Source organism: Rhineura floridana, chromosome 4 (assembly GCF_030035675.1).
Source record: "Rhineura floridana isolate rRhiFlo1 chromosome 4, rRhiFlo1.hap2, whole genome shotgun sequence".
Taxonomy (NCBI): Eukaryota; Metazoa; Chordata; class Lepidosauria; order Squamata; family Rhineuridae; genus Rhineura; species Rhineura floridana.
Genome location: NC_084483.1, coordinates 25,672,874 through 25,690,259, shown reverse-complemented (window position 1 = coordinate 25,690,259; position 17,386 = coordinate 25,672,874). Strand labels below are relative to the sequence as shown.

Sequence of the window (17,386 nt, the reverse complement as noted above, 5' to 3'; positions counted from 1 at the left end):
AAGGGAAGGGGAGGGAAACTGAGGGATCAATCAGGAGTAGCCTGTCATTAGGCAGAGTGAGGCAGCTGCCTCAGGCTGCTGATGTCATGAAAAGACAAAGTGGGAGTTACTTCATTTATTTTTGTTGTATTTTTACTCCGAGGCAGAAGTACTTTTGAGATTTCCTGTGTCAGGTGCCAAAATTACTTGACAAGCCTTGGATATTATGCACCTTGGCTTACGTGGCGGGGTGGTAGTGGCTATTATGCTTCTGGCAGTAAAATATCTTGTGACAGCCCTGCAATAAGTAGTGTTCAGTATATGTGGCACAAACATAACTCATCTACAGAGGCTTCCTATCTGCATTGGCTACTTTCCTTGATGTGGGTGTTCTGCACCATCTCTTGCCTCACATGGAAGCGTCAAAACAAATTTGTAAATTCTTCCATGGAAATGCTTGCTACAATTTGTTTCTCTCCTCCTGAAAAAAAACCACCTTCCCTAGTAAAGCATTAATTAGGTGTCTTGAAACACCAAGACTCAGAACTAGCAGGAAAAGATCATAACGCCAAGCAGAAGTTTGAAGCCAAGCACCTAATCGAGCAAACCTTCCCCTGTGTTTCAGAAGAATCTTGTCAAAAGACTTATCACTCCTCTCCAGCAGCCCTTAGAGATGCAAGCACTCCTGTTCAAAGGACGCATAAGCACTTTCCTTCCTCTTAACTGAGATGGCAACTCCTGGCCTGCTAAGATAGGGATGGGGAGCTGCGGCCCTTCAGATGTTGTTGTACTCTTTTAACTCCCATCAACCACCTGCCACCATGCCCAGTGATCAGGGATGATGGAAGATGTAGTTGAGTCAAATCTGGAAGGCCATAGGTTTCCCACCACTGTGCGAAGAGACGTATGTTAAGAACTGCCCCCTTCACCCATTACCACAAATTATGCAGTTGAGTTTCCCACATATGGGGAAATCGCAGGGATGAACACACCCAGAGTGCAATGGATGAGCCTCACCCTGGGAAAACCACCTTCATGATCCTGGTACATCCCCTGCCAGCACACAAAGGACAATAGATCACCATGTGTCTTTCTATCTACCACATGCATATTAATTCTGATCCAAAAAAATATTTTTTATTTTCTGTCATATCATAATGAATCGTGAATAGTAAAATGTGATTTACCCTTTCACGTAATTCTAGAAGTAGAATGCACCCAATGAAATTAACATGCTCCAGCTTTAAAAAAAACATTAAAAGACTTTTAAATTGCCCAGTTTAAAACAGGACATCCCTCTACTACCACAAGTAATATTCTGGAACATATGAAGCTGCCTCATACCGCATCAGACCCTTGGCCCTTCGAGATTAGTATTGCGTACTCAGCACCCAGCAGCAGCAGCTTCCCCACCTTGCCTGGTGATTCCAGGGATTAAACCTGGGACCTTTTGCTGCAAAGCATGTGCTCTACCACCAATCACCTAAAGAGGGCGCTCCACAGTGGAAGACCATGAAATATGTGGGGGGGCTGCATAACATCATTAAGTACAGAGACTAACATTGCCTGATTTTGGCAGTGCAAATGAGTGTAATGCAAATGAGATCCAAGTCCTTGGAAAACCAACAGCCTGAACCACAAAGCTCCAAAGTGCAGCCCTCAGTAAATCGACTTACATCCATAGCTGCATTGAGTCAGCTGAAAATCTTAAGTATTCCTGTTTGGGTGGCTAGGAGATCAAAATATAAAGTTTGCATTCCAAAAACCCTAATTCCAAATATATGTGGAAGTACATCTGTTGATTTTAATAGACTGACAAGGGAAGCATGTCAGGATTTGTGGAAAACATTCTGAATCATAAACATGTTTATTCTAAAGTAAGCCCCATACTTCCTAGTAAGTATTCTTAAGGGTTGCAGTCTGAGAACCAAGCTACAGCAGCAGTCAGAGCTACATATTTCTCTGATTATCCACCAAAACTAAAATAAAAATATTTTCCCCTAGAAGACTAGCATATCCCAGAAAACACAAGGGTGGGATCTTTTTCTCTTGCCATAAAAAAGGATTTATTTTCATAAGAAACAATTATGGAAACATTCACGCCTGCAATTCTCCTCCGGCCGCCTAAGTGGTCCAGTCCTCCAGTAATAGTTTTACCACATCTCCTCCTACTTGTGCAGATGAGCTCTTAGTTGCAGCTAATGGAAGGGCCATGTAGTCCAGTGGCAGAGCACATGCTTTGCATGCCAGAAGTCCCAGGTTTAATCTCCACATTTTCAGGTAAGGGTGGGGAACATGTGCTCCAGATGTTACTAAACTACATCTCCCATCAGTCCCAGCAAGCATGGCCAAGGCTGATGGAAGTTGTAGTCCCAACAGGAGGGCCAAAGGTTCCCCATCCCTGGTGTTGACTATAGGCAGTGCTGAGTGAGGTGGACCAATGAGCTAACTTGCTATCTCAGCTTCCAATGTTTCTAGCTTAATTAAATCCCAATATCTACCAGTACACTGGCTTGTTGATCAGATTGGCCACTACTTTCCACACCTCCAAATACTTAGGGAAGTCTTTTCTTGTCCTCAAAGGGCTGAACTGCTATAAGTCTATCTTCCCTGGCCCATTAGCATGGGCAAATGATGTGTACTTCAAACTAAGTATAAATTAAGTACTCTGCAACTGTTAACATGAGTACAGAGATGCAGTGCAATCCCACTACTACATAACTCATGCATATCTTTTCAGTGTCTTGTGTTTAAAACCCACTCACTGTTAAAAGGACAGAACCATCAAGACATCGCTTGTTCTAGATGGAAGAACATGTTTGGTCCTCTGTAACATTTACGTATAAGCAGGAGAGGATAACCAACAGACCCTCTACTTCTTCAACTGGGGAAATCATCCAAGTCTCTATCTAAACGTCTTCATCTATTTGTTTAATAGAATTTAAGAAGAGAGGGCTACTAGATTTAAAAGCTATCAGGGCTATCAAACACATTCCTCTTAACAACATGACAATAAATATAGCCATGAATGTGGGTTTTCTGCTATATCAATATCAATGGATAAGTAAGATAAGAGTAATTTCCTAATAATCCATCACACTCAGCGCATTGCTCTCAGCTGGTGGTTTGGGACCCAGTACATGGTCACAGCCTGATCTAAGGTGGGTTGCAACAGCAGCACTACCACCATACAAATATATGGTAAAACAAAATGCGTCCCCAAATTCATGTTTGGGTTGAAAGTGGGTCTGGGTCTGGTTGAAAACTGCTTTAGCATAGCCAAGAAACAGAAAACCAAGATGAGGCTAGGCAGATAAAGCTATTAACAATAGCTGAGGTCACCTGGGGCCAAAGAACATTGTTTAGCTCCCACCACTCTCACCACTTGACTTTCTCCCTGATAAGTGAATAGATGTCAGTCCACAGGGGTGGGGACATGGAGTGCAGTAGCCAACACTGTTGCTGAGAGGGCAAAACCTCCCCTCCAGCCCTGGCAGTGCTTAGGGAGGGATCCTGTAGGTGGGATGGTGAGGTTGCAACACACACACCAAAATGTGGCACACCTCCATTACCCCCCCCACATAGACCCTATCAGTCACAATGGCAGGCATTTTGCTGTTAGTTATACAATTTGTTATACAGTTTTGTCAACACCAAGATGAGAGGGATGTCTTATGGTAGGGATGGGAAGCCTGCAGCCATTCAGATATTGTTGGACTACACATCCCATCATCGCTGCCGATTAGCCATGCTGGCTGGGGCTGATGGGAAACCAACAACATCTGGAGGACCCTGAGCAGTAACTTGTGCCCTCAGCCCCAAGAACTGTTTAATGTGTTCCTATTTTACCTGTAATATTTAATTACTAATCTCTGTATAGGGCAGTGATTAGTAATCAAGCATCTAGCAATTGTAAACTGGCATATAGTCCAGGAGTTAAAGTAGGAATAGCCAGCCAGCACCCTATGAACCAAATGTAGCCCATGTAGTAATTTTCTCTGGTCACTTGTAGCTTTTGCCCATTCTGGCAGTCTTTTTACTAAAATGTGGTAACATATATCACTTACTGTATATGAAAAAGGAAATAGCTTTCAAAGTTGACAAATAGGCAGACAAAGATTCTGCACTTCATTGTTACTGTCTTTGCATGTTGTAAGTCATTCCCCAGGCATGCCTGAATATTCAATACATGTGCTCCATAACTGTCAAATACTTGTTGACAAGTAGCAACTTTATACCTAAAAAGGAGTAAGGGTTATACACAAAATACACGTCCAGGCCAGGACAATCATCTGGAGAACAGAGCAGCCCTGAGAATTCAGAAACTGGCCACCCACGAAGCATGGCCAATAGATTTTCATCCCAAAATAAACCCTACGAAAAGACAAGGGGAACAGAATCAGACTGATTTTGCTTGAAACCCACTGTGTTGGGGATTCTGTATGCAAGGATTTGTTGATTCACATGCAGGCCAGTCTTAATGCGTGTTTACTCAGAAGTCCCACCAAATTCAATGGTACTTATTCCCACTCAGTTATGTGCATACAGAATGTCAGCCATACAGTGCAAGCCTAAATGTTTGTACTTAAGTAAGACCTCCTTGAAAAAATGGGATTTGCTCCCATGCAAGTGAGTTTAAAATTGCAGCAATCTTAAGCACACTTCACCTGGGAGCAGACCAATGTGTAGTATCCAACACACTCTACATACTAAACACAGAGGGATTTACTTCTTAGTAAATATGCATAAGACTGTGCTGTTTGATAATTAGTTGGTGTTTCTTTGATATGGCACTACAGCAGCCTTTCCCAACCAGTGTACCTCCAGATGTTGTTGGACCACAACTCCCATCAGCCTCAGCCAGCATTGCCAATGGCTGAGGCTGATGGGAGTTGTGGTCCAACAACATCTGGAGGCACACCGGTTGGGAAAGGCTGCACTAGAGGAACAGATTGTGGTAAGCTGTCTTCCAAAAGAAAAAGTCAAAAAGAGTAGGAGGAAAGAGCAACAGAAGTGATGAGTAAAGAGCAGAGTGAAAGTGAGATGCCACAGAGCAGTGGTATCCAAACTCTATTCAGGCGTTCTTCAGAAATTTATCATGGAATAGTAATGACAGACAAACACCTCTAAAGACAGCTGGTCCATCATTCCCAATCTTTCCCCATAATATGCAGCCACAGTGATATGTTTGGTGGGTACCAGGACACACACATTCAGTTCACATAGGAAACATAGTGGAGTTTCAGTGGCTTGCCCACTGACTAATGAGAACTGTGTGCCACCTAGAATATCATTTCCCGCCAAAAAAAAAAATCATGACCAAAGTGAACGGGATTGAACCGTGTGGAGGGAAAATTGGTGTTAAATGGGTTCACTGAAGATAAAATGGTTGAAAACCACCACTTTAAATTATTGCCACAAGTCTTTCACCTTAGCTAACCACCTAGAGTGGTGATAAAGCAAATGTTTGCAAAAGTATTCTGGAGACTGTAATTCCATTTCTTTCTTTCTCTTAAAGTGCCCATTTTGGTGGGAAGCAGACTTATTGAAGGATGCAGCATGCCCAGGTCACTGTCTAGGGGAGAAAGTCTCTAGCACGTCCAGAAAGGGAGAGAGAGAGACTGCAGAATCCACCCATCTCTCTTTTCCACAAGTGATCAGGAGTTCCCCTATGAAATAGCAGGCCTAGCAACCAAGGTAGGCCTCAGCAGGTTGCTGGAAATGCAATGCATCCTCTAACTTGCTGCGATTGAAGGAACACACAGAGAGGGGGGCGCAGGCGGGGGCGGGGAAACAAGGCAAGGAGGAGAGGATTTCACTTAGGAACCAGAAGGGGGCGCGCTCTAAAGACACCGCTACCTGCAGCCGCACGTCTCCACCACCATGTCCTCGTACTGTTTGTAAACCACGTTGTTGCCGGAGTCTATGTAAAGGATGCTGATGGGGCTGAGTTTGGAAGGGACACAGCAGCTGGGTGGCGTGGCCTCGGGGTCCATGGAGTTCATGAGCGTCTGGATGATGGCGTGGTTGGTGGGCTCCAGGTGGGAGCGTAGCGGAAAATCGCACACGCCGTCGCAGTGATACGCCTCGTAATCCAGGGGCGCAATGATCCAGTCGTCCCAGCCCAGGTCCTTGAAATTGACATGCAGGACTTTCCGGCTGCAGCGACTCTTGGCCTTTTTGCCGTGGCCTCGTCCCCCAGCCGCCCTGCCCGCCAGCGTGGTCCTCCTCCGCCGCCGCCTCTGTTTGGCCAGGGAGTCTTGGCCTGAATTGGGGAGTTCCAGCAGGAGACCGGGCCCCCCACTGAGAGCCTTGATCTTCTCGCGGATCTCCTTGAAAAGGTTCTCCTTCCGTTTGGTGCGAGAGAACACGACCAGGAGGGCTCTCTCGTGGGGCTGCGAGGGCTGCTCCTTACGGAACCCTAACTGCCCGGGGGGTAAAAGCCTTCCGGACTGATCCGAGACCACCCTCAGGAGGAAGCAAAGCACTCGCTGCTGGCTGGCTTTCTCAGCCCTGCGCCTCAAGGCTGCCCAGACGTCGAACACTTCCCATTGGGGCGAAGAAATGACGGCGGAGTCCAAGAGGTCGCCAACCCTGGAATCCAAGAGATCCGGCTCACGGCCTTCTTCTCGGCCTACGCAAGTGGAGAGCAGCAGCCGATGGAGGAGGCCTTCCGGAGACGAAGCCAGGCTCCTGTTTTCGGGGGCTTTCCGCAAGATCCGCAGCTCGGCACCCACCACCTCGTCCAGCTCGGGCAGGCTGGAGATATCGAAGAGGTATCGCTCCCCGGCCTCTGAGCGAGAGTCATCTGGAAAGAGAAGAGTAGAGCAGAAAGAAACGCGGATGAATAGGTGGCGGATGTCTTGCCTGCTCTGGTTAGCTGCGCCCTAAGATCAGCGGCTAGCTGGCGCAAGAAGCTGCTCGCCAGCTCGCCAAATGGGACTGGGCCTCTCCCTCCTTCCCTCCAGCGCGATCTACCCGCCCAGTCTGGGAACGCCTGAAACAAGGATGGGGGAAACCTTGCAGATGTTGTGGGACTTCCCATCAGCCTCAGCTAGCATGGTCAACGATCAAGGATGATGACAGAGCTGTCATCCAACAACGTGTAAAGGGCGTCAGGGCCCCCGTTCCTGGCCTGACATCACCTTAATCAGGCGCTGGTCATTTCCCAGCTGCCACTGTCATTGGCCCTGGCTACTCCCAGCAGCTGGAGGCAGCTGCAGCCCATGAGGTGAGCTCTACTTTCTCCTTTGCGAGCTCTAAACCACCAGTCTAACGATCCCAGTAGCTTAGTGTTGTCCGTGGTTTTCTGTCGTTGAGGAAAGAAGTGCGTTCTGAACACGCCCAGAGGCGCTTCGGTCACTGCTGCCAGGGTTTTTCTAAAAGCCTTCTGAGGAAGGAAACGGAATTAGCCCTGACAGCGCAATTTGATTAAGCGCCACTCTTCTAACGTATATAGACGGAGTGGGCTCGCCGGGCGCTTGTAGGACACGCGACCTATGAAAGATCAGCTCTTCTTCACTGCACAGCCCTGTCGCCATAAAAATAGTGCCATGGAGCGTGTGCAAAGTGCCTCTTCCTCACCGCTGAAGCTGGCTGGGAAAAGAGGGCCTTCAAGTCCGTAAGTCTTAACTTTTTCACAGCAGTTAGGACCTGCTTTTCGTCTCATTTCCGAAATGAAGCACTGGAGAGGGTTGCCTTTGAAACTGAGGAGCCTGGAACGCTCCCTTCCCCCGCCTTCCGTCAAAGAGAGAAAACTCGGAAAGACCTTTACAGTAACCATCTGTATTTATTTCTCAGCCCTTGGACTGAGCAGGTTCGGGAAGATTGTTTCATGTCTTTCTTCTCTCCCCCCTCCCCCCAACCGCCGCTCCATACTCGGAGCCAAGTTAAACATTTTCCCAATCTGTCAAGGATCATTTTGTTCACGTGTGTTGTGTGTTCATCTGTATTCTTGGGAAGCGGAGAGGGGAGACAGAGAAGGGGGCGAAGTTAGCAAAGGGTTCGCATTCTGGTTGTTGAATCCCTCGCCTATTAACCCCTTCCCAGCCCATTTATTTATTTATTATTTATTTATTATTTATTTGATTTATATCCCGCCCTTCCAGCAGGAGCCCAGGGCGGCTTTTCTGTCCCAAGCCGGAGGTGAGCTTTTCCTGGGCTTGATTAAACCGATCAGACGTGGCAATACATAAACACAATTGAATTAAAATAAATAAAAGGAGGGAGGAGACGAAGTAAAAGGAAGAAGGGGGATTTTTAAAAAATCTTGATTCTCAAACGCGGCTCCCTAAGCCGGGCAACACAACGCGTCGCTGAAGAAAAGGAATCCTCCCCTGACAAATGTGGTGGGCGGCCATGGAACGCATTCTTGCAGGGCAATCCTATGCACGTCTACTTAGAAGCAAGCTCCATTGACTCCAATGGGCTCTCGCCTCCGGGTCCCCATCCTAAGCTAAGTCACTCCCACCCGGAGGGAGTGAAGCCGCTGTTTACGCCCCTCCGCCATCAGTGCTTCAGCTGAAGCGGCTTCCCGAGCGGCTGGGAGAGTGCCTGTTCGAGGCCGACTCGTTCCCTGTGGGCACCGCTCCTCCACTCCCCCCTTTGCCAGCCAATCAGCTTTCGCTTAGGAGGGCGTGGTAGCCCATCCTTGCCCCTCAGATTAGACTTCGCTCGGTTTCGACGCGGGAAAGAATGGGAGGCGCCGAGCGTTTGTCAAAGACAGCCTGGCTTAGAAGATACCCGAAAGCTGAACCTTCTCCGCCGGGCTCTTTAATACAGGATGGGGGCGATTGCTCGGTGCGGCAAAAAGGCACTCTGTGCATGCTCAGCAGCACCCTCTTAATATTATTGTACGTACCCCATACCCCAGGACGTAGGTGTGGCTTTCCTGGGGAGCTCAGAATAGCGACTATGCTGAAAGCAATTCTCCGCTGGGGCCTAAATGCTTTCCCAGGTTGTCTTGACTTCTGCCTGCCGCCCTCCACGACGACACCCCTTTCCGGATTCTCTCCCGCTCCAGGCCAGCCACGCCGCGGACGCCGGGCTTGTTCTTCGGTTTTTTCCCCACCCCTCCCAGCCTATCTGAAAGTCCTGAGAGGCGCAGATACGGCGAGAGGAGGAGAGCCCCTTGAAGAACGGCGCTGGTTTCAGCTTTGCTGTCAAACCCCCGGAGACCGGGGCCGGGCGGATGTGTCGGGACCCTTCGCTGCGCTCAATCTTGCAGCGCAGTCCCAAGAGGGCATCTGCAGGCAACGCGGGCAGCCCAGCCCGATAAACCTTTGGCGGAACCGCGAAGTCCTTCCTATCGAGGAGAGTCGGAAGGCAGCGGGTCTGCCCAGGGCCTTTCAGTTTCAGCACCACTGGATAGGCTCGGCTGCCACGAAAGCACGATTAGGCCTCAAACCAAAAACGTCAATTCCCGTTTCTGAAGACGCTTTTTTTTTGACAGTTGGAACTGATGAAAGTGGCCACAATTCAACCAAAATCATGCACTCTTAAGTACTGCTTTCATTAGCAAAAAGTCTTGTGGTACCTGGAAGGCTAACAAATGTACTGTGGTACAAGATTTGGTGAATCGCGGTCCACTTTGCCCACCAAAGCTTTTGCTGTAATAAATTTGTTCGTCTTTAAAGTGCCACAAGACTAAGTAGTTATTGATTTCAGTGGGAGAGATGTGAACATTTATTCAACTCCCTCATTGAATCAATGAGATTCAGTTTTGGGGGGAGGTGTGAGTGAGTGTGAACTCGCAAACCGGAATACAAATAGATCCACATCTTTGTGTTTACCTTCCTGCAAAAATAAATTGGTTCTTGCGATATTTCCTAACAGGCATGTTCGGCCAGGCAGCCGGTTTATTAGACATGTATACAGGGGTGGGGAGCATGTGGTAGATGTTTGGGCTCCATCTCTCATCAGCCCCGGCCAGCATGGCCAATGGTCAGGTAGTCCAACAACATCTGGAGGGGGCACGTGTTCCCAACGTGTCCCCTGGATTTAGCTGTTAATCATTTTTTAAAAAATGATTAGACTTTAAAGTGTCCCATTAATCAGGCAGCAGACTCATTTTTAAAAAAATGCCTATCTGTTTTTAATACAGTTCCCCCACCCACAAAATGTGGGTGGCAGTTCCCATCTCGGAAGAGGCTTTCCCCCTTCTTCACCGAGGAGGCAAAGAATTTCTAAGATGGTGCCTGTGATCACGCCCGCTTGCATCCTCTAAAAACTAATTTTGTTTTTCTTCTTCACATGTATTGTTTTATTCATATGCATATCTAAACATAATTAAATCTATCGATCGAACGACTAGATCGTGTGACTTAAGATCCCTTTTTATCAGGTCAGAGCACCACGGATTCTAATGAAGTTCCAGAACATGAATCAGTCTGATTTCGTTGACTTCAGCGCTGCAGCCTTCACAGGAACAGATTTAACAGGAGCATTTCAGACCCCCTGGCTTGCATCCTTAATAGTGACAACTTTTATAAAAACTACCGCAAATAGATCCTTCGGTTACATCCATAAATATAGCCTTAGGCTGCATTCCTGAACATACTCACTAGGAAGTTGAGCTCCATGGAAATTACCCTCCATGCATAACTCAGAGCTGGATTTGACCTCTAGATATCTGTATTATCATTCGTGAACGTGGGACTGTGAATTAAAAACACAGCTAAACAATCTGGGGCTGCAATCTTAATCCCATTTATCTGGAAGTAAGCCCCATTCAACAGGGTTTACTCCTGGGTAGACACGGTTAGGATTGCGCTTGTTTGACTAAGCAGGGACGAGCACACATACACACACCACAAACACACTGATTGCTAGACTGTAAGGCAAGTGTAAATTGGGGTCTTTGCTAGATGTACATGTAATTCTTATTTGATGTCCTACTAAGGAAGCCACAGACCTGAACTTACACGATCTGAACAGGGTGGTTCACTACAGATGCTGTTGGAGATCGCTGATTCGTGGGGTCGCCATAAATCGTAGTCGACTTGAAGGCACATAACAACAACTGCCGGTTTTTTTCCACGATAGGAGAATTTTGGAAGGAATTTTTTTTTTTTGAGGGGAGAGTCTCCTAACTCAGTTTTCCTGCAAAAAGCCAACGGCCCTCGGTTTTTTTTTCCTTAAAAAAAAAAAAAGCAACGCGGCGGAGATATGGTCATTGTTGAGACGCCCTAGTTTTGCAAGGGAGGTCGAACCTGGGAAGGGCCCTTTCCTGCGTCTCCAGGGAATCGCCAGCTCTGCTCCCTTGGGCAGCCCGGGGCTCTGCCTCCCTGCGGCAGATCGTCTTCATTAAGGGGGGGCGGGGGAGGCACCATGCGCGCGCGCTTGCAAAAGTCAACAGACTTCGCCAGACTAATTCAGCGCATTTCTTTTCAGCTCCATGGCCTGGGATCCATTTTTCCCCTTGCATATGATCTGTTTTAAAGCACAGTTAACTCTCCTGATGGTTCTGTCTCTCCACAAGCCAGCTGCCTGCGTGCAAACGCCCTCAATCAGCCCGAAAAACGGTGGTTTTCGATCCGCTAGAAATAACGGGCAGCTCGGACGCTTCCTTCCCCGCAGTCCGAATTCATGACGGACGTATTTGTCTCTTCTCTCCCCAGCTACGGCACCCCTCCCGAGGAAATTCGTTTAAAAATATCGTGGAGCTGAACTGCGCGATCCTGCGCGTGTTCACTGGCAAGTTATGTCCCACTGTGTTCAGTGCGGCTTACTTCCCAATAAGTGTATGTTTAGTACTGCAGCTGAGTACTACAGAAAGATGAATTAAGACCGAAGGGCTCGGTCGGATGAACGCGGATCTACTGGTAACATTTTTATGGTCCGGGACTCCTTTGACGGAGTGGCCTACGGAAGGGCACGATACATCCCAAGGAAAAGCACTCGCATACAAATGCTTAACATGCCTTCTTTCTCTCTTTCGTGGCTATGGTTTTACCATATACAGTATGTATATTTGTCTTTTGACGTGTGTGTGTGGTTTTACGCGTCAACCTCAGCACAAATTTATTAGGAGACCCAATAAGTAGTACAGTATAGCAAACCAGCCACGGTTAATGCACATGCTCGCATCTATCCCGCTTAAATCTATTCGTTTTTAAAACTAGCTGGATCGTGGCCCTAACGAGTAAATAGCTACGAACAGCAACAAGAGCAGAGCGGAGCACTCAAAACGAAATTCTGACGCTAGTTCGTCAATTTCAACCCCAGAGCAGGCGCGGTTGTGGGGTTTTGTTTTGGTTTTTTGGTAGAAAAAAGGCTGCTCGATTCGGTTCTTCGGTCTTCTTCTTCCCGAGAGGGGTCGCGCACCAAATGGCTCCAGGCAGGGCAGGCGAGAGGGGGAGGCCGAAGCGCCTTCTGCGGCCTCTGCAACTTGAAGCGCGTTTACGGCGCTTTCCACCTCGCCCCACTTAATGGCTCCTCCGGCGGAGATTAATGCGAACCAGATGACCCAAACGGTAAAGCAAAACACACCCCAACCGTACCGATTCCCTACCTTGCCAGGGTCGGGAAAACAGGAGTGCCACCACCCAAGGCTAGGATTCCCCTAGGCGAGGGAAGGGAAGCGAGGAGGGGTGAAGGCGATGGGCGGGCGAGGAGATAGTGGTTCTGCGTGACTGTCCAGGCAATACCCGCGACTGGCAAAGAAGGATACCTCTCCCCCCCCCTCCAGTTGGGTAGCTCCAGCCCAGGAAGAAGGAGGGCACACAGGAATGAGCTGAGTGAGCCTAACTGGGCTGCTGGAGCAGAGCATGTTTTACATGCGCGCGCGACCATGGGGTGGGGGTGGGAGGAGTGGAGAAAGCGCGGGACAAGAGCCACGCCTGCCAAACGAGGTGCTGGGGAAGGAGGCGGTAAACCCTCCTGATCTGCGCGGGGAGTCCTCCGCGGCAGGTTGTTTTCTGTCCCGCAGTGGAGTTGGATTTGCATGCCTCCGAGGATTGGTCGCCAGGCAGGAGCCTGCCCCTCCTTCTCTTGCCTTACACCTGCTATCCCCACCCCCTCCATCCGCCAGCCATTCACCTCCACCCTCTTTGCCCGACGCCAGGTGGCCTCTCCAGGCACTGCCAAATGCCCAAACGTGGCCCGCCCACCGGTCAATGAGAGGGCCGGGAAAGGGGATTGGGGCGGTGGTCGGTGTTCTTCATTCTGCCGCTGATCGAGGCGCAAAATCGATCACACATTGTTCTTGTTTTCCTCCCCTCCTGACAAACCTGGTCTTTTCTCTCTCTCTCTTTCTCTCTCTCGTTGTTCCTTTTCTTAAAAAAGTGAGTCTAGTTTCTTTCTTTCTTTCTTTCTTTCTTTCTTTCTTTCTTCCCCCCCTGCCATTTCCTTTGGCTCAGATATCTCAACAGTGGCCGATTGTCAGAGCCCAGTTACACCGGGTCATCTGGAGCCATGCGTGGCGCTCCCACGTTTTGACTTCACATTCAATCACTCGAACTTGGGGAGGGCGAGGGTCTGTAACGTTTCGCCAGTTTGGGGGCTGTGTCGCAAACAGCGTTTGGTTGGCCGCAGATTTCAATATATTTTTCTGGGTTTACAGAAGGGCTTTGGCAGGCTTGGAATGAACTCAAGACTACTTCCAGCGCTGCCATTTTTTCTCTGACACTGGCCTTTTTTTGTATGGTCGAATAACACCCTGTTACGATTGTGCCAGTTAGTGAGTTCTCTAGATCCATCCCCTTATAATTCTTTGCTTGGGGTCAACATTAAACTTCGGTTCACATTAAGATGTTTTCCCCCTCAGTCTGCGGGTAAAGCGGTACACTTTTCTCAAAATATATGGGTTGAGTTATTATTTTTTAAATAAAACGTACTTTTTTCCTAATGTGTCGCTATTTTAAACCTCCCCTTCCCCCGCCGCCCCCCCAAAACCCCTCAAGCAGCGATTCTCTTTCTTTTGAATTAGGATCGGATGTGCAGTTAAAGCAATCGCTCACTCGCAGAGTTCAGACAGAGAATGGGATCGGTCAAATTGGATTAGGCGAAGGAAACGCTAGACAATTGTGGGTCGTTTGTCGTTTGGAGTTAAATTGGAATTAATATTTTAAACCGTTTAAATGAAATCGGATTAGTTGGAGACTGGGAAAACTGAGAGGGACTTTTTCAATCACTTCACGTCACATTTTGACTACATTATCTCACGAGGCTGAGAATGGACCCGAATCTTCACTTTAAATTGATCGTCCTGAGGAAGAATCCTGAATTATTGCGGTAGACTGGAATTCGCCCAGATGATCCTATCCGAATTAGAACCCCCGGCAAAACTGAGGGCCAGCCCTGAAGTCTGGACTGGACTGAGCTGAATTCTTTCCATGAGCGAAGGCAAATCACGGTCCTTCCTCTCCCCCCCCCAAATCCCCCATCCGCCCCCACATCTGCAAAGCAAGAGCCTCGGCTGAACGGGGACAATCCTAGAGAGATTGGTGAGGGGAGGGTAAACCTGGCAATCCTACGCAAGCCGCTCCCTTGGGGTTAGGGGTACACCACATAGGAAGGAAGGAAGGAAGGAAGGAAGCGTCTAAACCTTTGCGGGCTTACTTCTTAGCAAACAGGCCTAGAACCGACTCCCTCGAAACGGATCTAATGCGGATTGGAGCGTCCCATCCAGAGCGGGACTTGATTAGGTGGAGTTCAGAAGAATCCCTCGCGAGCGCATCGGGATGCGCCCTGCGTAGGAGCGCAAGAGCGCAGGTGCTCGCGCGCGGAGAAAGCAACCCCCGCGCCCCCGTCGGCTCACCTCGCGGCTGCGACTGGTCTGCAAAGCCCGTGACAGTGTCGGCGCGGGCCTCTTCTTCCTCGGCTGCTGCAGAGGCGGCGGGCGCCGGCGGCTCCTTGCTCCTGGCCAGGCTGTGGTAAAGGGCCACCATGTAGTCGTGAGGCACCACCGTGCCATTGCGGAAAGCGCTGCTGCGGCGCCCGCTCTCCTTCTGCTTCCAGGCTGAGGCTGAAGCGGCGGCGGCGGCGTCCTCCTGTGCTGCTGCTGCTGCCAAGGGCCGGACGGCTGCGGCGTCCAACTGCCCGTGGCGAAGGCGGCAGGCGCTCCAGAGGCAGCAGAGGCAAAGCGCCGCGGCCGCCCTCACCAGCTCCATGCCCTCCTCCTCGTAGTCGTCGTCTCCGTCGTCTGCAGCAGCAGCAGCAGCGCACGCAGCTCGGCGGGCTCCGGGCGGCTCGCGCAGGGGCTTTGACGGCTCCTCGAACTCCCCGGCCGCTTTTTAACATTGTGTTAAGAATCGAACGCCGACTAGCCGACAGCGGCAGGAGGCTTGTTCGGACCCCGCGCAGCGCCCCCTGCCGAGCGGCCGCCGCTTGGCAACGACGCTCAAGTCCTCTTTTGGGGCTTTTGCTCGCTGCGCGCAAAAAACAAAACAAAATCTCCCCAAGCGCAAAAAAAGTTGAGTCATATATTGACTTTTTCAAGATCTCCTTCCTTCCTACCCCCTGGTTTTAATTTCTCTCTTTTAGTTATTTATTTTTTTAAAAAATGCTTTGATTAAATCCGTCGGAAATAACCTCAGTCCGCGCAGAACTTGGCCCGAGGCTTTTTGACAGGCTGCTTTGCCAACTCGACAGAGCAGCGCTTGGTGCCAGGAGCGCGGACACTTTGGAAACGTGGCTGTGTGAGAGAAAGAGGCGGCGGGGAAGTCGAGAGAGGGGTTTCTCCACGAGTGGGCGGGGGTCCCGCTTCTCTCAAGGTGACAGGAATTGAACTCACCCAAGAGGAAGTTGCACAGACTTGATAAACGTCTCTGAACTCGCAGAGGAAACTCGCTCCCTCAGCTGATTTCCCCCTTTCGCTTTCTCTCTCTCTCTCTCTCTGTCCCTTTGGATAGATATCAGAGATAATGTCACTGCCAACGACAGCAAAGGGTGTTAAAAGAAAAAAGAAGGGGGGGAGAGAGACAGGAGCAGCAGCGGTGATGTTAGTATTATTTATTTGTTTGTTTGTATCCCGCCCTTCCTCCTAGAAGGAGCCCAGGGCGGCAAGCAAAAGCACTACCCCTCTCTGCTACAGTACATATATTGTAGCCCTATGGGAGGGAAGCCCCACTGGGAGTCACTCCCGAGTAAACGCCATCAGAATGAGCAGCTGTGTCAGAGCAGCGCTTCTAGCATGCATAGTAGGAGAGGCGCTACTCGCTTTCAACCGTTGCTGTTTTTCGTTTTTGCGACTGGATAGTTTTATTTTGTCTTTTTTTAAAAAAAGAGAAAGAAACAACCACCTGTTTTGTGGTTTGAATTCTCCTTTGTGAGCCGCCTGGGGAAGGCTTTGCCATGAAAGAAAGAAAGAAACTCTTGCTCCTGGCATTACTGTCCCCAGCAATGCGATTACTGTGGCGTAGAGGTCAGGATTACAGCCTGAGACCATACTCGGTGTGTTTTAGCAGGGTTGGGGGACATCCTTTAGGGCTGGGGGACCTGTGGCCCTCCAAAGGTTGCTGGAGTACAGGTCCCATCATCCCTGCCCATGCTGGCCAGACCGATGGGAGTCGGAATCCCACAACATCTGGAGAAGCACAGGTGCCCCATCCCTGAAAGATGTGTTCAGGGAGATCAGGAGCCCAATCCTACGATGGGCTGGCCCACTTAATAAAGCTAATTCGTTTCAATGGCCTCAGACCAGTCCAGTGTAAGATCAAGTGGGCTGACTGTCTCCTCCTCCTCTTTCACCCACCCTGAAGCTGCTGTCATAAATATACTCCCACTTGAATCCAGTGGAACCAATTTCCTTTCGACTATACACGTTTAGGATCGGACTGAGAAAGGGATCATTAAAGTCCTCCACCAGAAGAAAGTACTTCGGAAGGTACCCTCCCCGTTCGGCACCACCAGGCTTCCAAGGCTTATTAAGGCACCGTCCCCAAATGGAAAGCCCTTTGCAGAAAAGGGTCGTTTATCTTACTTTAGGATAGAGCTTCAGGATCTTCGCTGGAAATGGAGAGGGGGGAAATGAAGCCAAGCGACCCTCTCTCTCCCCATGTCTGCCGACCCACGCACCCGCCCTCCCGCCTTCCTGAGTGTTAATCTTCTGTTTTTTCTCTTCTCCGGAGGCCTTCCTTGGTAAAATTCAGATGTTTCCTTGGATCCTGATTAAAATAACAAACCACGATATTGACTAGGATGTTATTTCAAGTTTTCTCAGCCTTTTGTGGGGTTGTGGGGGACAGAGGAGGGGATGTCTGTTTTCTCCACAAATAATAAAATAACACCCAGGCTCTCAAGATCGGCGGTGATTTATTTGAAGGGAATGTGGTTGTGCAGCCAACATAATCAATCGTTTATCTAATGCGCCGCTCACGAACATATCTGAGATACCGTAATTCCTTTTCTTCTGCCAGCCCTTTCGCCACAGTGCGGTTCCGTGGCTGCTGGTGCTGGTTTTGTTGTT

The 17,386-nt window shown here is 49.3% G+C and overlaps 1 protein-coding gene and 1 non-coding gene across 2 annotated transcripts; both read right to left on the bottom strand.

The window, feature by feature from the left end:
• Positions 1-875: 875 nt before the first annotated feature.
• On the bottom strand, positions 876-1,047 carry LOC133384714 (U1 spliceosomal RNA). The gene has a single exon (XR_009762654.1). It is a non-coding gene; the product is annotated as a U1 spliceosomal RNA (small nuclear RNA).
• A 4,787-nt stretch (positions 1,048-5,834) lies between these two features.
• On the bottom strand, positions 5,835-15,089 carry GDF7 (growth differentiation factor 7). Its single transcript, XM_061626211.1, has 2 exons — positions 14,738-15,089; positions 5,835-6,787 (listed from the first exon to the last, which is right to left on the bottom strand). The coding sequence occupies exons 1-2, from the start codon at positions 15,087-15,089 to the stop codon at positions 5,835-5,837; spliced, it is 1,305 nt and encodes a 434-aa protein (XP_061482195.1).
• Between the last annotated feature and the right edge of the window lie 2,297 nt (positions 15,090-17,386).